General features: G+C 33.1%; 1 protein-coding gene across 2 annotated transcripts in view; it reads right to left on the reverse strand.

Annotated features, from left to right (window-relative positions):
- The window catches only part of LOC6040864 (solute carrier family 66 member 2), a 47,765-nt gene that overhangs the window by 9,367 nt on the left and 17,010 nt on the right, over positions 1 to 21,388 (reverse strand). Inside the window, exons 2-3 of one of the 2 annotated variants that reach the window (XM_038252445.1) lie at positions 15,527 to 15,663; positions 13,920 to 14,192 (exon numbers count right to left, since the gene is read on the reverse strand). In XM_038252445.1, the coding sequence (XP_038108373.1) occupies positions 13,920 to 14,192; positions 15,527 to 15,663 (410 nt within the window). The remainder of the gene's footprint in view (positions 1 to 13,919; positions 14,193 to 15,526; positions 15,664 to 21,388) is intronic. The other variant, XM_038252446.1, reaches the window with a different exon arrangement.

A 21,388-nucleotide genomic window follows, 5' to 3' on the forward strand; every position in this document is an offset into this window, starting at 1 on the left:
GCTCAAAAGTTACAGCTGTTTGAATATTTTCGTACCATTTTTGTATGGGCAGCAGCCAAAATTGTATAGAGACTTGTATGGGTGCTCATTAGCTCAAACTGTGCCATTTTGTGTCATTTTTTAGCTGTCCATGCCTAAATATCCTGAATCATTCGAAAATCTATATTTTTTAAGGATATCCGATCAGTTTGGTGTCTTCGACAAAGTTGTAGGTATTGGTGACCCAAGTAACATTTTTAAACCAATTATCCACCACCAAGTTTTATTGAGGTTTTATTGTAGAATCTTGATTGCTTAATAGTTTTATTTGGGCATTCACCGCAACCAACAAGCAAGAGCTAATCAATAGGTTCCTACAGGGTTTTATGCCTCGGACATAAAACCGGATGGAAAAAAAAACCGACTAGCTTTCAATAAGGTTTAATGAAAGTTTTAATAGAGGCTTGAAAACCAGATGGCAATGCCATGCCAAAAGGTTTTATCGCATACTTTGTTCAAACCTAGGGTGTTGTCAAGTGCCATTAGGCATGTAAAGAGCTCCTAAAAGAGCATTTATCGCGGCCAAATAGCAGTGACTAAATATGGCGCTAAACGCGTGCTTTTATTGAATATGATTGACCGCCATCTTGATTGAAAAAATATAAAACTGAAAAATTTGATTTAAATTTGATGAAAACACACTTTTTTACTGAATTTCTGGTATGATTATTATAGCGATAGATGTTTAAAAATGTTTTGAATATTTTTTTTTTCAAAGAATTGCAATAACATATTTTTTAACATTAAACACTATAATTACAAAAAATGATTTTTTATGAAGCGAGTTGATATTTTTGGCTCTTTCTCCCCTACATTTATCAATAAAATTTCAACCGCAGCTGAATTTGAGCCATCAATTGCGAGAAATAAGCTTTTAAATTATTTGGATTACCTCTAATATCTATTATTTATCATCGCCATTTTAGACAGCCATCTCCATAATTTCATTTGGCAAGATGAAGACTTATTTTTGCCAAAATAAAACCATTTTGGCATAAGACGTATGAAATGTCATTTTTCCATAACTCCTGACTAGGTTTTAAGAAAGGTTTTATCAAGGCTTCGAGGATGTTGTTAGGATTCAGTTGTAAAGCCTTGAACTCCTATATAGGTTTTATGAATAGGCCGTAACAACCTTTTGCGGAGGTCCTTTTGGGTTTTAAGTGGGGTTTATCAAGGTTCTGGGGAGTTTGTTACGACTAAGGGGTTTTAATGTTGGTTTTGGCTGATAGGTTTTATGGCGGTTGTGACAGCTTTGATAATGGCTAAAACGTTACTTGGGGAGGAAAAAAAAGGTTCACGATTTTTTTCCAGAAATATTGAAAAGTTAGTCTCGATTCCAAAATTTAAAATATTTTTTTTTTGAAGGGATTGAAAAAAATCACAAATGTTTATGTCTGTTGAACAATTTTATTGGGAATCATCTCAACTTTTCGAAAAAATATTTTCAGGAATGTGCAACCATGATCACTATTAAGAAAAATAAAAAAACTGGAATTTTTCAGTAAAATTAATCTTTTAGTGGCTAAATCTTGAAAACTGTGCTCTCTATCAAAAAGCCTGAAAATATTTTTTTTTTAATTTTTTTTTCAAAGCTTTCTATGGGTGAACCAATGACACAAAATGGCTTCTTTGGTTGTAAGGAAGGTCTCAAAAAGTTTGAGCCTGATTAAAATAATATAGGAAATCAGCCGACTTAAAATCTAGTTTTCAGTATAAATTATTGGTTTTGTAATTTATTTAAAAATATAATGATTTCTATGTTAATAGTTAACTTTCAACAAATTGAAACCCTGTAAAGTACAAGTACAATAAATTGCGAATTTATATTTATAAAATCGAAATATTTCATCATCAAACAAAATAAGCGTCAAGATGCAAGGAAAATCAAACATTCACTGTCTCATATCTTTTCCTATAGTTTGATAGTTGAGCAATTCTTTCAGATTTCGGTCATTCGATTTTTTTTTTGTATTTTTTAATCCGACTGAAACTTTTTTGGTGCCTTCGGTATGCCCAAAGCAGCCATTTTGCATCATTAGTTTGTCCATATAATTTTCCATACAAATTTGGCAGCTGGCCATACAAAAATGATGTATGTAAATTCAAAAATCTGTATCTTTTGAAGGAATTTTTTGATCGATTTGGTGTCTTCGGCAAAGTTGTAGGTATGGATATGGACTACACTGGAAAAAAATGATGCTTGGTAAAAAAAATTTTGGTGATTTTTTATTTAACTTTTTGTCACTAAAACTTGATTTGCAAAAAAAAAAAACACTATTTTAAATTTTTTTAAATTTTTTGATATGTTTTAGAGGACATCAATTGCCAACTTTTCAGAAATTTCCAGGTTGTGCAAAAAATCTTTCAGCGAGTTATGAATTTTTGAATCAATACTGATTTTTTTTTTTAAATCGAAAAATTGATCGCAAAAATTTTCAACTTAATTTTTCGATGTAAAATCAAATTTGAAATCAAAAAGTACTCTAGTGAAATTTTGATAAAGTGCACCGTTTTCAAGTTAAATCCATTTTTAGGTGACTTTTTTGAAAATAGTCGAAGTTTTTCATTTTTTTAAATTAGTGCAAATGTTTGCCCACTTTTGAAAAAAAATATTTTTGAAAAGCTGAGAAAATTCTCTATATTTTGCATTTTGAACTTTGTTGATACGACCCTTAGTTGCTGAGATATTGCCATGCAAAGGTTTAAAAACAGGAAAATTGATGTTTTCGAAGTTCCTCCCAAACAACACACCATTTTCTAATGTCGATATCTCAGCAACTAATGGTCCGATTTTCAATGTTAAAATATGAAACATTCGTGAAATTTTTCGATTTTTCGAAAAAAATATTTTCAAAATTTTTAAACCAAGACAAACATTTCAAAAGGGCCAAACATTCAATATTACGCCCTTTTAAAATGTTAGTTTTGGTTTAAAAATTTTGAAAATATTGTTATCGAAATGATCGGAAAGTTTCACGAATGTTTCATATTTTAACATTGAAAATCGGACCATAAGTTGATGAGATATCGACATTAGAAAATGGTGTGTTGTTTGGGTGGGACTTCGAAAACATCAATTTTCCTGTTTTTAAACCTTTGCATGGCTATATCTCAACAACTAAGGGTCGTATCAACAAAGTTCAAAAATGCAAAATATAGAGAATTTTCTCAGATTTTCAAAAATATTTTTTTCAAAAGTGGGCAAACATGTGCACTAATTTAAAAAAATTAAAAACTGCGACTATTTTCAGAAAAGTTACCTGAAAATGGATTTAACTTGAAAACGGTGCACTTTATCAAAATTTCACTAGAGTACTTTTTGATTTCAAATTTGATTTTACATCGAAAAATTAAGTTGAAAAATTTTTGCGATCAATTTTTCGATTTTTTGAAAAAAATAGTATTGATTCAGAAATTCATAACTCGCTCAAAGATTTTTTGCACAACCTGGAAATTTCTGAAAAGTTGGCAATTGATGTCCTCTAAAACATATCAAAAAATTAAAAAAATTTAAAATAGTGTTTTTTTTTTGCAAATCAAGTTTTAGTGACAAAAAGTTAAATAAAAAATCACCAAAATTTTTTTTACCCTGCATCATTTTTTTTCAGTGTAGTCCATACCTACAACATTTGCCGAAGTCACCAAATCGATCAAAAAATTCCTTCAAAAGATACAGATTTTTGAATTTACATACATCATTTTTGTATGGCCAGCTGCCAAATTTGTATGGAAAATTATATGGACAAACTAATGATGCAAAATGGCTTCTTTGGGCATACCGGAGGCACCAAAAAAGTTTCAGTCGGATTAAAAAATACAAAAATTAAAATTTAAGAAAAAATACCGATTTCGTAGAGAGTTGCTTAGTTTGCTTTTCCTGTTTCACCCTTCACAATTTTACGACCATCCCAGTCCATATAATAGTTGTTAACTTTCTAATGCGCCCACCAGTGGAAAACCAGCAGTCGTCAGCAGGAAATGACATTCGGTATGGATGCTTTGAGCTGGTCTGCCCACTAATGGACATTTTCACCGAGGACGACCAGGATTTGTTTGCAGACAATCTTGTGTCCTGTCCAGTCCGGAACACCGTATAATTGATTTGTTCAAGGAAATGTAATCAAGTTGAAATAGAAATTAAAAGGGAGTTTTTTGACTTTGAATTTAATATCAAAACTGAAAATCAGGCCAATCTAAAAAAAAACGCTGCCTAAAATAACTGATAATTTGATAACCGAGACAAAATTTCCATTCCAACACAAAATAAGGTCATTTATTATTAGAGATTTATTCACACCCCAGAATATTTCCACCGCGTGCCAGCAAACTACAAATAACTTCGCTCCATTCAACGGAGCCCACCGATTTCCACCTGATTAGAGCCGTTGATTGCTTATCAGCGAGAAAATAACGCGATGGGTGGAAATGTCAGCAGGAAGAGCTCCCCAACAGTGAACTTTCCTTCGTCAGTCAGCCCTGGAAGTGTGCTATTTTTATGAGCCACTCACACGGTTTGTTGTGGAAGTAGAGCTTTTGCGATGCCATTTTCACACTCCATAAACTGTGTGTGGTTGGCCGAGTTGACTGGCAACACGGTTGTGGCGAAGGCAATTTTAAAATCGGACACTATTTTACACACCGAGAGGACACGGGAGTAATGGTTGCTGGTTTCTTGGAGGGAAAAAGGGGTGGCTATACTGACATTGAAATTATTACAACGGATTGTGGGAAGGTGTGAAGTAGGATAGTGAGAAAGAATCAATTTCTAGAAAAAAACAAAATTTGTTGGATTTAAAATAAAAAATGGTCAATTTAAAATGCATGTAGTCCTGTCAAAAACCACTATGCACCATCCACCGCCCAATGACGCAGCTAAAAATACAAGTGCTGCAAACCAATCATGAGTGGGAAATGATACATTTTAAACCACCTTCATGCCCACATGCCAACACTGTGCCTGCATCCGTTGGAAAATACTGAATAATAAAAGCGTCCATTTTTCCGGCCCGGAAAGCAAACTTTCCATCAATCCTTGCTTTCAGCCTTTCTTCTTCCTGAACAGGCAAAGAGTGTGCAAACGTCGTTCTCCACCCCCTCAACGCTCAACGCTTTCCCGAGTGTCGTAGGTCAGCACGGGATAGTGTTTTCCCGCACGGTTGACAGATTTGTGGGGTAATGGGTTGTCATTTCGGATGGGCTGTAATTTAATTTCCGAGAAAATAGAAACCTCCAAAAACGTTCGGCCCTGCTGCGCAGGAATTATTGATTCGATACTGGGAAATCCAATTCGGGTAAAAATTGGCCACTCTAACTTTTGCTTGTTTAACGGAAATCGCTGTCCTGCCGGCAATGGTCCAGCTTAGGTTGAATCTCCAGAGAGCAAGGATGGAGCCATCCTCAACCGTCATGAATAATTCGATCTTTGCATAGAGGAGCTCACGTAAGCAAAACAAGTGAGAAAGAGCATATCAATTGCCTATCTGCAGGCGCTGCAACACTATGAATGTTTTAAGTTTGCCCTGTCCGGTTTCAACAAACTGTTAGTCCGCTCATGCAAATTAAACCAATTAGCAAACAGCTGATGAGCGCCAATTGAGCACATCAATTGCCAACAATTGGAATAATCTAATGATGCAATTATGGCCGAGAGTCTTAAATGGAATTTAAATTAAATGAAAATTGGGTCCACATCCCCATCCAGATCCACATTAATTTCCAAACATTTTAGAAATTTACCAATTTCAAATTTTAAAAGCACTCAGCTTTAAATATTCTTATCCAACAAAAAACTGCATCCCTTTCTATTCATTGTAAATATCTCAAGACCCCATTTAGCATAGCACGCAGCACACGACCATATACTTGAAGAATCTCCTCCCTCTCTCACTTATGATGGATAGCGAGCCACTTGAAACTACAATCTTTTCCTCTGCAGAAAATCTCTCCAGCGGAACGGAAAAGACGACACCGAGCGAACGTTCTAAAGTGGCTCAGGCTTAAGTTTCTTTCTTCGACGACGTCGAAACAAGCTGGTCCACTTGGCTGGGACCAACCGCGCGCGTTTTAGTATACAAAGCACTACCAGCAAGACTACTAAGAGGACGACGATGAGCGATGAGAAGCGGACTCAAGATTTAGCTATGTGTGTGTGTGTGTGTTTATGAAGGGTATGAGTGACGGCTAGTTGAAGTGCGCAACATGGCGCTGCTGCTGTGCACTTGTGACATTGTTGTATCTTCTATTGTTAGCGGGAGGAACAATGGGCACGATCACGGAACTTAGACACACACAAAGATGTGAACAGAACACTGAGTAGCAAGAAATTATCAAAGTTGTGGTCGAGATAAATTTTGAAGAAATCGTCTTGAATAGACAATTCAATTTCCGAAAATAACAGATCGAGCTAAGGCAGGGGTGCTCAAAGTTTTCGGATGCCGGGCCAAATTTCAAACTCAAATGAGCTTGCGGGCCAAATAAAAAAATATGTTATTTTCATTTAAAAGACTTAAAGAATATTTCTATTACTTGAAGTTTTTAGAAATTTCTGTTATTTTTTGAACATTTTCGATACCGTAAACCGGGGTGACTTTGATAGGATTTCAATTTGTTTTTAGAATATTTTCCAGGTAAGGTTTTTCTCAAGATTATTATTTTTAAAACATGTACTGGGGTAGGCCACACAAAGTCCATGCACTATTTAGAAAAAAAAAGTTTTTTCAATAGTGTTTAAAAAAATAGTTACGTTAAAAATTCTTGGTTTTAATTCCGGGGTGACTTTGATAGTCATAAATTTTCTTGTTAAAATCATATTTGAGATGTTCAAACTTTATTAGTACGTTAAATGTACCATCACTAAAGTAGCTGATATAGTTTGTAAGAAAAAAATCAATGTTTATATTAAGTTAACTAAGTGTATAAGCTTTTTAACAAAATACATATAAATTTTAGGTAAAATTGTTAAATAGTCGGAATTTCGCCTGAAATTTGTTAAAAATAGTTTTGTTTATGGGTAATTCTCCGCCAACTCACACAGCAGTTGCCCCGACCCCTCTTCGATTTGCGTGAAACTTTGTCCTAAGGGGTAACTTTTGTCCCTGATCGCGAATCCGAGGTCCGTTTTTTGATATCTCGTGACGGAGGGGCGGTACGACCCCTTCCATTTTTGAACATGTGAAAAAAGAGGTGTTTTTCAATAATTTGCAGCCTGAAGCGGTGATGAGATAGAAATTTGGTGTCAAAGGGACTTTTGTGTAAAATTAGACGCCCGATTTGATGGCGTACTCAGAATTCCGAATAAACGTATTTTTCATCGAAAAAAATACTAAAAAAGTTTTTAAAATTATCCCATTTTCCGTTACTTGACTGTAAAAAATTTTGGAACATTTCATTTTATGGGAAATTTAATGTACTTTTCGAATCTACATTGTCCCAGAAGGGTCATTTTTTCATTTAGAACAAAATTTTTCATTTTAAAATTTCGTGTTTTTTCTAACTTTGCAGGGCTATTTTTTAAGAGTGTAACAATGTTCTACAAAGTTATAGAGTTTTGAAAAAGTTGGTCGTCATTGCTCATGGCCATTCATGGTCACCCGCGACAGACACGGACGACGAAACAAAGAGAAACGCAAAAAGTAACTTTTTCAAAACTTTTTTTCGTAAAATCGCGATAACTCGTGATGTTTATAAGCAAATCTCTTATGTCTATACATCAAAATTTTTGTAATTGTCTGCTCTACAACTTTGTAGAACATTGTTACACTCTAAAAAATAACCCTGCAAAGCATTAGCATTAGCATTAGCATTTGGAGGACGCCCCACCACCGGAAGGCTCCACAACGCTTATCCCACTGTTTGGTCTGGCTGTATTAGACCCTCATCCGGAACAATAATCCAACACGGGAGATACCATGTCTTCATCTTTTGATGAGTGTGTAATACAGCCCAGGGCATAAGGGGGTCCTGGCCGGGTCCAAGCTATCCTCAGGAATGGGAAGGATCGTTAGTAAACACCTATCTAAAGTGCGCAAGGACCCCTACGTCACCTTAGTGGTATAGATGTTTGTAGGGAGGTTTTGGACTCAATGTTAGTAGGAGAGGTAGAACCCTAGGATACACCTTGAAAAGCATTGCGGGTTGGTTGTAACAGTATTCCTAATTCCAGTTTAGGCTCACCAAGTCGCCATGGCCTAGTGGTTAGCATTTTTGCTTACCAATCCAAAGGACGAAGGTTCGAACCCCGCCTCCAGCGACTTTGATTTTTCGTTCATATTCAGCATTTCAAGTACTTCTATGTCCTTAACTTTCTCGATGGGAGGAGATGGGAATCGAACCCAGAACCATTCGCTTACAAAGCGAACACTGTAACCATTCAGCCACAGCTGCTCCTACTCTAAAAAATAACCCTGCAAAGCTAGAAAAAACACGAAATTTTAAAATTAAAAATTTTGTTCTAAATGAAAAAATGACCCTTCTGGGACAATGTAGATTCGAAAAGAACATTAAATTTCCCATAAAATGACATGTTCCAAAATTTTTTACAGTCGAGTAACGGAAAATGGGAGAATTTTTAAAACTTTTTTAGTGTTTTTTTCGATGAAAAGTACGTTTTTTAGGAATTCTGAGTACGCCATAAAATCGGTCGTCTAATTTTACATAAAAGTCCCTTTGACACCAAATTTCTATCTCATCACCGTTTCAGGCTGCAAATTATTGAAAAACACCTCTTTTTTCGTATGTTCAAAAAATGGAAGGGGTCGTACCGCCCCTCCGTCACGAGATATCAAAAAACGGACCTCGGTTTCGTGATCAGGGACAAAAGTTACCCCTTAGGACAAAGTTTCATGCAAATCGAAGAGGGGTAGGGGCATCTTTTCTCGATTTCGTGTGAGTTGGTAGAGAATTACCCTTATAAAATTATCGATTTATATTGCATTTTAAACTGAATTCGAAGCACGAATCACAAGTTTTCACATTTTACATGAAATTTGTTCAACTGAATTTGCCTATAAATTTGGAGATTTTTTTTAATTGTGTTTCAAAAACACATATTATTTATTATTTACAAACTTATTTAACCTTCTCCTAGTGGAAAATTATCCGAAGAATCCCAAAAAGCATTCCGTTTTCCGATTAAAAATCATGTTCATTGAGAAAATCATGACACTTTGAGAAGTTTAAAATAATGACTTTCATCCACATTTTCTTAACTATAGTTAACTAACTTTATGAACTTTTCAAAAATTTATGAAAAGTTCTTCATGAGGTACTTTGAACACTTCTCTACCACGGTCAGTATGTTTCTGAACCATTCCTTACGTATTTTAATTGTACTCTTCATTTTGCGGAAAAATCGCAAACCTATCAAAGTCACCCCGGCTATCTAATTCACCCCGTTTTACGGTATTTAAAAATAGAAAAAAATAAAAAATGGATGTTTTCCATCAGGTTTGTTGATTTTATTTTTTAAGGTATTTGAAAAAAAGGATTTTTATTGAATGTACATGTGTTCTCATTGAAATTTTAAAGTATTTTTTTTTTTCAAATTTGAAAATGGCGACATGAAATCTGTGGAACTGTTCATCAAAAAATCATTAAAATCCAAATTATTTTTGAATTAACCCGAACATGCTAAACGCAGAGAGAAACATTTCAAAATGATTTCAGCTGATTGCACTTAATTTTTTTGAAATTTGTAAATTTTGTCTGTCTGAATGAGATGGTAGTCAATCAGATCCGTTATCCAACTGTCATGAGTTCGAATCCCGAGTTGGAAGATTTCTAAGTGCAAAGTAAGTTTGAACACATTTCATGAAAAGGGTCATTATAACATAACTTTTAAATTAATATGTAATGTTTAAATGTTTGCTTTTATTACAGTTTTCTAACTAAGTCAAATTTGAAAGTTTCATAAACATTTTCAAAAATATTTGATTAAAAATTTTGATATTTACTATTTTATTCGAAATTGTTAAAATTAGAAAACTTTTTGAACAATATATTCATGTCGTAAAATGGAAATCAAAATATGGTAAAATCATCAGTTTTACATTAAAAAAGAATAAAAAAAAGAACATAAAACAGTTTGAAATAAACCTTTATTTTAAGAAGTATTATATCACTTTACATATGATCAACGGGCCATTTTACACGATTATTGAAAATAGGTCCGCGGGCCACAAAAAATCACCTCGCGGGCCACGTTTGGCCCGCGGGCCATACTTTGGTCACCCCTGAGCTAAGGAGAGACCATTCAGATCTCAAAATGTAGAGAAAATTCTCCAGTTGATGAGTCTATTTTAATGTTTATTATTTGTTATTATTTTAAGACAATTGCTGTTTTCATCCAATATAAACTTATATCTAATAAAAGCCATTAAGTTAAGAAATTCTAAATCTTCTTATTATTTAAACAATTTTTGTAAAAAAGTGTCAGCATTAAATTTGATAACTGTTATAAAAATGTTAAAAATTTAACATATGAGGGAGTTTTGCAGAATTTTGCAATTATTTTCAAGGCTTTTGGTTTTGAATTTTAATATTACTATTTATTTATCATCTAAAATTTAGTTCCCAAATGGCCTAGTATTAGATTTTCGAGAATTTATGATGTTTTCAGCGACTTAAATAGGCATTTTATGTACTAGTGTTTTAGATGGTCCAAAATCTGGTATCGGAGAAATATTTTTTCAAAAAAGGATAATTTTTGAGAAAAATAAAAAAATATTGAAAAAAATTTAGTTATAAATTAAAAACTAAGGACGTTCAAAATAATTTTCAAAATTTATGAGAAAAATCCTTTTCAAAGGGGGGAAAACAATATTTTCACAAAAAAACTTCAAAATTTTAATGGAATTGGACGTCTAATCAACTGAAAGCAATATGAAATGCTACTTCCTGCATTAAAATTCAATATTTGCATGTTTTAGACCGATTCAAAATATTTTTAATTTTTGTGAAATTCCAATGAACAGTACCGCATAATGTTTTTTAGCGACAAAAAATATCCTCAAAACTTAGATATGTTGAAAACTAATGATTACAAAATAACTGGCCAAGTTTAAAAAGCATATTCAAACACTTTTTTCCATCCAAATGTCATTAGCATGGCTTTCAATTTCAACCCTAAAATTTTCTTAATAATTTCTTAGTAATTGAAAACGTTCAAAATAGGTATTTTTGATCTTTCAAAGAGGTTACACTTGGTTCTTAAAACTCGATTTGTTAACGGTAACTAGCAAAAACAACCCAATCCCGCCTTTAGTCTGGCTGACATTTCCTCTACACAAAAAAATGGTTATATTTATTATGAAATGGTGACAGATTTTGTGTTAAAAAAATTTGTAATTTTAGAAAACGATTAATTTTTATCAGTTTTTGGTCACTAATCTCACTAAACATAGTACTTTTGAATCGCAAAAAAATCAAAAAATTTTGCTCTTAAAAAAGGCATTTTATTCAATATAAAAAAAAACGCGTAGAATCGTTTTCGATTGCAAATTTTATTTTGCATTGTTAATAGATATTTTAAGTTATGTTTGAAAATATTTTCGCTCTATTTTTTGAAAAATCGCATTGATTTTTTTAAATTGTATATCTTTTGTACCAGATTTTGCAACATAAAAAACTAAAAACAAATGTTTTAAAGGTTTAAATTCCCAAAAAAGTTTTCACGTGGTTTATGGATGCCCGAGCAGACGGAAATAACTTGGGAAGGTCAGTTTTTGATATTATGAGAAGATCGAAATATATTATTGGGATGATCGGATTAGTTGTTAAAATAACAAAAATCAATAACAAAGATTTGTCGAAGAATAACTTAAACTGTTATTATGTTGTTATTGCAATAACAAACCAATAACACAGAAGGAATCATGAAGGAACAACAAGATTTGTTATTTTGTGCGGAGAGGTGGAGCAGCATAATAACAAAAAATGTTATTGAACTGGTTTGTCTCCATAACAAAAAAAGTTATTGCTTTGGTTTATTTGTAATTTGCAAATAAACCTCCAGTTGCCCTCCTCTGTACTAGTCAGGGCTGCAGAGTCGGGTACCTCCAAGCGACTTTGAATCTATACTTTAAAGACAACTCCGACTCTGGATGCAGGATATGACGTCAACGACGACTTCAGCTCTCCAAAAAATCCTGAATCCGATGCAGTCTCTGAGGTCTCACTCCAGCTTGAACTTCAACGTCAGCTCCGACTTCCTGGCTCTGTGAAAATAATAACAGTTTTTGTTATTCACACTTTAAAAATTCTCAATAAATAAATCAATTCCGTTAGGGAATAAATTAAAAAAAATTAACTGTCAAAAGTTAATTTTATCAGATTCATTTTAGCTTGAAACCCCATTACATGGTGAAATAAATGACCTCGATGAAATTGGTCAAAATAATTTCATAGTTCTAGCCAATTTAAGCAAAGTCCCTTAGGGGGTGTATCAAATAATTAAAAAAAAACTCAACTTTCAAAATTTCAACTTTTTAAAATAATTTTAGCTTAAGGACCCCATTTCATGGCCAAAATAATGACCCTGACGAAATTGGTCAAAATTATCCCATAGTTCAAGCCAATTTTAGCAAAGTCCCTTAGGGGGTATATCAAATAATTAAAAAAATCAACTTTCAAAATTTCAACTTTTTAGAATAATTTTAGCTTAAGGACCCCATTTCATGGCCAAAATAATGACCCTGACGAAATTGGTCAAAATTATCCCATAGTTCTAGCCAATTTTAGCAAAGTCCTTTAGGGGGTATATCAAATAATAAAAAAAATCAACTTCCAAAATTTCAACTTTTTAAAATAATTTAAGCTTAAGGACCCCATTTCATGGCCAAAATAATGACCCCGACGAAATTAGACAAAATTATCCCAAAGATCTAAACATATTTAACAAAAGAAAAAATAATAACAGATTGTGTTATGGACACTTAGAAACTTTTCCATTTGTGCGATTTATGGTAATTTTATTTCTAAGTCAGTATACCGTCAGTATACGAATAACAAATTTTGAAAACCTTTTTAAATTTTAAAAAATAATCAGCTTAGTTAAACATTTAAATCTGAATTTTTTTTTTAGGTATATAAATATAATAATGCGGAAATAGTAGTTTATGCAACAAGTTGCAAAAAGAGGATTTTTTCAGCACGTACGACTCGAGGTTCACCGAGTTGGATAAATACGAAGAGTGCTGAAAAAATCAAGTTTTGCAACGAGTTCCATACAACATTTTTTGAATTCCAAAAAACACACACTGAGTTAAATTTTAAGTCAAATTTTCATGTATTTTGTCAATAAATCGTATAAATCAAAAAAATGTTGAAAAGTGTTACTTTTCGAAACAAGTGCTGAAAAGTTCAACTTTTCAGCACCCATTTGAGTGCTGAAAAGTAGAACTTTTCAGCATTTATTTTGAAAAGTGTTGCTATTCGATTCTGTTATTTTTGGTACAGAAAAGTAGGCTATTTCGTCGTTCAAGAATGACAGGAAAAGTAAGTAGTTTCACGACGGAATTGCAAAAAGTAAATTTCATGGTAATGACAAATTTTAAATAGTCTATAAATAAAAAAAAATGATTTTTTTTTGCTCATTTGAGTAGAAATTATCAATACAAAACGATCAATGTAATTTTGAGCACCACTGCTAAAAAAAAGTCTATTTAATTCAACTTGAGCACAGCTGTTTCTTGCTATTTAGTGTGACATGATGACACGTGTTTATTCTGCTTGCGGTGAAGATTCGGTTAGAGATGTTCTAGTGCAGGGTTCGCGCTATGGTTAGATGAAAAGATCTACATTCTTGGCCAAACAAGGAAGATGAAGGTGCGGCTGTCTACTACGAGGGAAAAAACCCAAGGGTTCATCCAGCAACAACGTACCGATAATGTAGTGCCTCGACCTTGACTTCTTCAAACTGCCCGGCGGGCCACCGGCCGCTGCCGCCGCCGTCTGGGGCAGTGTCGAGCCGATTCCGATGGTCGTACTGTTGGCCAGCTTGCCCACGCCCGCTTCGGGGACTCCAGCTCCAACACCGGCCCGATTGCTAACCACACCGTCGGTTTTGACGACGACATGATGTTGGAGCTGCTGCTGCTGCTGTTCATCAATGACTCTATTAATAGACTCCCGGGCCTTCAGCAGGGTTTCATCTCCTGTGAGGCGAGAGACACACATACACATACACAAACACGGGGTCAAGTACTTCCGTAAGGAGAGGGGAAATGTTTGTTTTCTGCTGATTAATCGGAATTTTCAAGTAGAATCAGCCTTCGCTTTTATCAGACGTTTTTGTCGTTTGTGGGAAAATCTACGACACTTTGTCTGAACTTCAACAACCTCAGTGTGAACCATAAGAAAGAAGAAAATTGCAAGCAGCGCAAGCAAAAGAAAACTTGGAAAAGTTACGTGATCGCGTGAAGGTCGAGGAGAAAGCTTTTTCTCTACAGTCTAGGAAAAATATCGCTATTGCAGAATTGGTGGAGCCAACCGAATAAAAATGGGGAAAAATAACACCAGGAAAAACAGTTCGCTTGCGCTTGTTGTTGTTGTTGCATCTAAAAGGTGCATAGGTGGAGAAGCTGTAGCAAAAAATATGTACAATTTTGTTTTGCTGTATCGCTGTAGCGCAAACAAAGTTGGATCGAGTTTGTTGTGACAAAAAGTGGGTAATGATTGTTGGTCAATGTTATGTTTTGCAATTTAAAAATAATATCAAAAAAATATTATTGCAAACTAAAAATATAGGTAAAACTAATTTCAAAGTGTAATCAGAATCTCAACTCACAAAAATTACCAACAAACATCTTCAACAACCGCTCATGATCTATTCGCACCTTCACGCGTTCATTACTCTTCGTTAAAACGTCATAAATCTAACGAGCTGAGCCAGAGATAACCGAATAACGCTTCGCCAGGGTCATCAACGAACCGCGCTCGTTCAACCATTCTTAGGTTAGTGGTGGCCTGGCCCCATAGACTAAAACGGTTTCGTGTGCGCTAATAAACTACTCCCTCCCTCCTCGCCATAATCCCTTATCAACGGAGTTGAACACGCCAAAGCTACTGAAGTGCCTGAATCTGGTACGGCTGAACAATAAGACAAAGTGCGACTGATCTACTCAAACAGCTGAGCGGGGAGGAATTGGCTCAAGGTTTCGCACTGGGACTTCCAGCTATAGTGCGCAGCGGCAAGCTTAGGGTGGACAAAGCACTTCACGACGTTGCATTCGTTTCCTCTCTAAAAGGCCATAACGCTCGGATTGCTCACTTTGGATGTGCACGCGACAGGAAGCGCACTATCTAAGGTTGAGGAACTCGCCGAACAAAGTGTGATCTAATCACTTGGAGTGCGTTAAACCTAGTTTTGAAAAGGGGTTTGGAAAACAAACGAAAGAAGAACAAAGCTGGCAAATCTGCAAACCATAAGCCAAATTACAGCAAGAAAAACCTAAAACCAAACCCCCCCAATTACAATAGGGTCACCTACCTGAGAACACGCGTTCGCGCGTCCGCATGATGGCGTTGTTGCGCCGCACCGTTACGCACAGGTGGATCATTATGAACATGGTGATGTTCATGACGACACTCTGCACCAGCAGCGGAATCTCGAACCGGCTCGAGAACCTGCAAAAAAGGAAAGAAAAACAGAAATTAGTGACAGAAAGCAACAGTAGCGAATGGGTGTTTATGTGACAGGTTGAAACGGTCAGCAAAATTTCCCTAGTTTTGTCGCTTTGAAGAAGCACCGGAGTAAAGCGATTTCCCTGTAGTTATTAAATATAAATTCTTCCTCGGGTGTCACGTGGTCAGCCATTAGTGGGAGGGTGCAAAGCGGAATAAAGAAATGAGATTTTTTGCACGTTTTTCAATTACCATTAGCAAAGTGCTAATGTTGAACATTCCTGCACAACAAATAGTACAACAGGTGTGAAATAGGCCTAAACATAAATTTAATTGGCAGTTTTATTAAAAAAAAACAATTTCTGAAGCTAATGAAAACATCATAACAATTCAAAAAAACTTTTTAATCGCATATTTAAAATTTAATTTAAAATAAACTCATAATTTATAGACCTTTTTCCTTAATTTTGAGGTACAAATTTAAATTTTATTTTATGTTTATGAATTTTGTTCTTCAACATAAGCTGGAAAAACCTTTTTCAAAAGGTTTTAATTTTCAATAGAAAATTAAATGTAATCAACTGAAATCAATTAAAATGCATTTCTCTGCATTTAAAATCATTTCTGGCATGTTTGGCAAAAATATTTTTATTTCTGTTGAATTTTCAAACAAACCCGGAAGAAGTCTCCGTCGACCTTGCCCAGCATCGAACGACAAAAACTTTGTAAAATATTTGCATCGGCCTTATTAAAATTAATAAAATATTTAGGAATTCATGAAAAAAATTCATGGGTATAGACAGGAAAAAAACTATGGTAATATTCATCAGGAAATGGTGACAGATTTTGTGTCAAAAAATGATTAATTTAACCCCAGAAAATGGTAAATTTTCATCAGTGGCAAAATTTTGAAATAAAATTAGCATTGGTCTTACTAAAACATGAAAAAATATGATTTAAAAATTCACAGTGTTTATCAAAAATATTTGACGAATACGAACTTTTAAAAGAACACTAAGCCTAATTTAAAAAATATTGAATTTTTGTTGTTTTTGTTTTTGTTTTTGTTTTTGTTTTTGTTTTTGTTTTTGTTTTTGTTTTTGTTTTTGTTTTTGTTTTTGTTTTTGTTTTTGTTTTTGTTTTTGTTTTTGTTTTTGTTTTTGTTTTTGTTTTTGTTTTTGTTTTTGTTTTTGTTTTTGTTTTTGTTTTTGTTTTTGTTTTTGTTTTTGTTTTTGTTTTTGTTTTTGTTTTTGTTTTTGTTTTTGTTTTTGTTTTTGTTTTTGTTTTTGTTTTGTTTTTGTTTTTGTTTTTGTTTTGTTTTTGTTTTTGTTTTTGTTTTTGTTTTTGTTTTTGTTTTTGTTTTTGTTTTTGTTTTTGTTTTTGTTTTTGTTTTTGTTTTTGTTTTTGTTTTTGTTTTTGTTTTTGTTTTTGTTTTTGTTTTTGTTTTTGTTTTTGTTTTTGTTTTTGTTTTTGTTTTTGTTTTTGTTTTTGTTTTTGTTTTTGTTTTGTTTTTGTTTTTGTTTTTGTTTTTGTTTTTGTTTTTGTTTTTGTTTTTGTTTTTGTTTTTGTTTTTGTTTTTGTTTTTGTTTTTGTTTTTGTTTTTGTTTTTGTTTTTGTTTTTGTTTTTGTTTTGTTTTTGTTTTTGTTTTTGTTTTTGTTTTTGTTTTTGTTTTTGTTTTTTTTTTGTTTTTGTTTTTGTTTTTGTTTTTGTTTTGTTTTTGTTTTGTTTTTGTTTTTGTTTTTGTTTTTGTTTTTGTTTTTGTTTTTGTTTTTGTTTTTGTTTTTGTTTTTGTTTTTGTTTTTGTTTTTGTTTTTGTTTTTGTTTTTGTTTTTGTTTTTGTTTTTGTTTTTGTTTTTGTTTTTGTTTTTGTTTTTGTTTTTGTTTTTGTTTTTGTTTTTGTTTTTGTTTTTGTTTTTGTTTTTGTTTTTGTTTTTGTTTTTGTTTTTGTTTTTGTTTTTGTTTTTGTTTTTGTTTTGTTTTTTTGTTTTTGTTTTTGTTTTTGTTTTTGTTTTTGTTTTTGTTTTGTTTTTGTTTTTGTTTTTGTTTTTGTTTTGTTTTTGTTTTTGTTTTTGTTTTTGTTTTTGTTTTTGTTTTTGTTTTTGTTTTTGTTTTTGTTTTTGTTTTTGTTTTTGTTTTTGTTTTTGTTTTTGTTTTTGTTTTTGTTTTTGTTTTTTTTGTTTGTTTTTGTTTTTGTTTTTGTTTTTGTTTTGTTTTTGTTTTTGTTTTTGTTTTTGTTTTTGTTTTTGTTTTTGTTTTTGTTTTTGTTTTTGTTTTTGTTTTTGTTTTTGTTTTTGTTTTTGTTTTTGTTTTTGTTTTTGTTTTTGTTTTTGTTTTTGTTTTTGTTTTTGTTTTTTTTTTGTTTTTGTTTTTGTTTTTGTTTTTGTTTTTGTTTTTGTTTTTGTTTTTGTTTTTGTTTTTGTTTTTGTTTTTGTTTTTGTTTTTGTTTTTGTTTTTGTTTTTGTTTTTGTTTTTGTTTTTGTTTTTGTTTTTGTTTTTGTTTTTGTTTTTGTTTTTGTTTTTGTTTTTGTTTTTGTTTTTGTTTTTGTTTTTGTTTTTGTTTTTGTTTTTGTTTTTGTTTTTGTTTTTGTTTTTGGCAAATCATATTTTCTTACAAACTTTGACAAAGACAAGTATTTATACTAGACAAAAAAACTTCAAGATAATACGCAAATGTTCAAGTCATATTTTTTAGAACTTTGTCAACAACCATATACCATATACTGGGGTGACTTTGATAGCCCGGGGTGACTTTGATAGGTTTTTCAAATGCCCGTCAAATTAATATCTAAACATTTTTGAGAATTGAGTATGTAAGCATTAAGGTATAGCTTATTATCGAACATACATGCAAAAATGAGACTGTTTAATTGAATGTATCAAAATTAGTGGCCAAATCAAATTTCTATCAATGTCACCCCGGGCTATCAAAGTCACCCCAGTTTACGGTACTAAGAATCCAAACCACAATCACTCAAAAATTGGTCTCCAAAACGTCACCACGCTGAAGGATGATGCCGGTGCTTTTGGCAGATCAATAATATTTATGTTACAAGCGGCTGTGTGTGCAGACAGATGGCTCTGCTCTCCACATATGATGGTGGTCTTGTTTTTGTTTGCTCACATAATTCCATTTTGTGCGAGCAGCTCAAACAATTCTGCCGCAGTTGAAGTCAAGCTCTGACACTTGATTTATCGATTTTGCTCGGATGGTTGGATTTCTGAAAGTAATGTCACCACAAAGTCCCAACGGCTCTGGGATTGGTGGGAAGTGAAGATAACACGATTCTGAAAAGTTTGTGCTCTTGACAGGAGGGTATTGCAACCACAAACAGTAACACTCCAACGAAACCAGCATATTGTGTCAGCCTGGGGTGGCGGTGACGCCAAGTACATGAGCTTTGTACATCAAAGATAATAGTTTTTTGCTTCGCATCTGGCCTGAAAGCACAATTACTGTTATCAAAGTTCAAACTGCATCAGCAACTGTGTCGAGTAGAGACTTGTGCAAGATACTAACGCTGGCTGGTTTTGAAATGTTTGCATTGCAAAGTTTCTCACTGTACAACTGAGTTCTAGCTCTTAAATAAAAAAAAGTTGTTGAAAATTCTCGTACCGTGAAATAAAATTGAAACGAAAGTGTGTTTATTTTTAATGTAAATTATAAATCAGCTTTTACTAAATTTTGAAACAAGCCAGAGATTTTCAACAAATGATTTGAAAAAGTTTCAAATGAGGTATCCAGCATATCCAAAAGGTTCCATGCATATTTCCAGCGAAGCTTGCCAGCAAAACTTTTCCTCGGTATCTATTTCCGCATCAGACCATCCCCAATTATCATTCATACAACAATAGGACCGACACGAATTGCTAATTACAAATCCGTGTACCGTCGAACGAATCTATACGTGGCACCTGGCCGGAATCAAACACAGAATATTGCATTGCATTGCCGCCACCAAACGTTGCAAGTGCCAACATTTTAAACTATTGATCGCCGGGTCGTCGCGACGGGCCTGTTGCCAAAAATGCACTTTTGCATGACAATGTCTCGGTCTCGGCTGCTGGTATGCAGGATCAAGGTGGAGTTAAATTGAGCATTTGGGATAATTTAAATTAATTTCTTTGTGCAAACTCAGTCAAAACAAGTGTAAATTTTGTTTATGTATACTAGGTAATTTGCTTTAATTAATAATAATTCAATCACACCGTGACAGCACCCGTTCCCGAGCCCGACAGTGCTTTCATTATATTTCGGTCCGAAGGGCAGCACGATTTCCCATGACCCCGGGGGGAAGGGGTGGGACGCAAACCGAGGGCGAGGGTTATTTTGGACGTGTGCATAAATATTACCCGCGCCACACCACTGTTGGAATGCCACCCACCCCCACACCCAAGAGCCCCAACGGAGAGACAAACAACAAACCTGTTGCCGACCAGTTTAAAATCTGTAGAGCGGTGGATTTCGGGTGCGATATGGAAATGTAGGTTTCGATCTTGTGATGAAATTATTTTAATTAAAATTTTATAACCGTCTTTTTGTTTGAAATTACCTCTATTTTCTTCAAAATTAACAGAATATGAGAGAAACAAAAATGTTTTGTTGTGGGCACTCGGGTGCTTGTTCCGGTGGGCATACTGAGCCCAAATCTCAAATATGAGTTTAATAGGACTCAAAGGTAGCTGGTGCTCTGCCTATGAATTAAAAAAGGCTCAATTTTCACAATTTTAATCGCCAAAATAAAAATTGTTATTTTTTTATTTCATGGAATCGGTTCTGAGATGACTAGGGGACATAACTTTGCAAGAAGTTTGAAAAGTATTTAAACAAGTCGTTTATTTTTTTTTTATTAAAACTTACATAAAAACAACTCAAAAAATAATTTTCTTTTGTTTTGTAAAAGTTAAGACCACTGGTCATCTGAGAACGAATATCATCTTATAAACCTTGAAAAAAATGAACAATTGTTATTTTGACTATCAACAATGAGAACATAGAGAAAAAAAGGTTGGACAGGCCTTATGTCAACTGTAAAAAACCAGTTTATTTTAAAGATGTAATTTTTTTAAACTGGGATAACTTTTAAAAAATAAGTTTTATTTTGATTTGTCTTTCTAAATGAAAAATTTAAATGGTGCGAAAAATTATTTTTTTACATTTTCATCTTAAAAAAAGTTTAGCAGATGTTTTTTTAATCCATGAAACGTTTTTATGACCTCGATTTTTTTTTATTTGTGAAAATAATTTCAAACAAAATAAGCTCATAATTTATAGACCTTTTTCCTTAATTTTGAGGTACAAATTTAAATTTTATTTTAAGTTTATGAGTTTTGTACTTCAAAATAAGCTGGAAAACCCTTTTTCAAACAGGTTTTAATTTTCAACAGAAAATTAAATGTAATCAACTGAAATCAATTTTTTTTGATTAATCTGCAAAAAAGTCCAAAATATTTCTTAGTGTTTATCAAAAATATTTGACGAAAAATAATTATGAAAAGAACACGCAAGTTCTTGTTAAAAAATGTAAAACACACTAAATGTATTAACGATGTATCATGATTTTTTTTTGGTTTTATATTTTTTCGATTTGTGGTTACAAAGTGCAATGCACTCTTTCAATAAATATTCATGTTTTTATTGAAATTTTAAGATTTAATAAATATTTTTGTTCTTCCTTATGCTTTGAGATTTCTTTAGGGAGAGAGTCAAAATTTTGAAATAAAATTAGC

This window comes from Culex quinquefasciatus, chromosome 2 (genome assembly GCF_015732765.1).
Source record: "Culex quinquefasciatus strain JHB chromosome 2, VPISU_Cqui_1.0_pri_paternal, whole genome shotgun sequence".
In the NCBI taxonomy this organism is placed as follows: domain Eukaryota; kingdom Metazoa; phylum Arthropoda; class Insecta; order Diptera; family Culicidae; genus Culex; species Culex quinquefasciatus.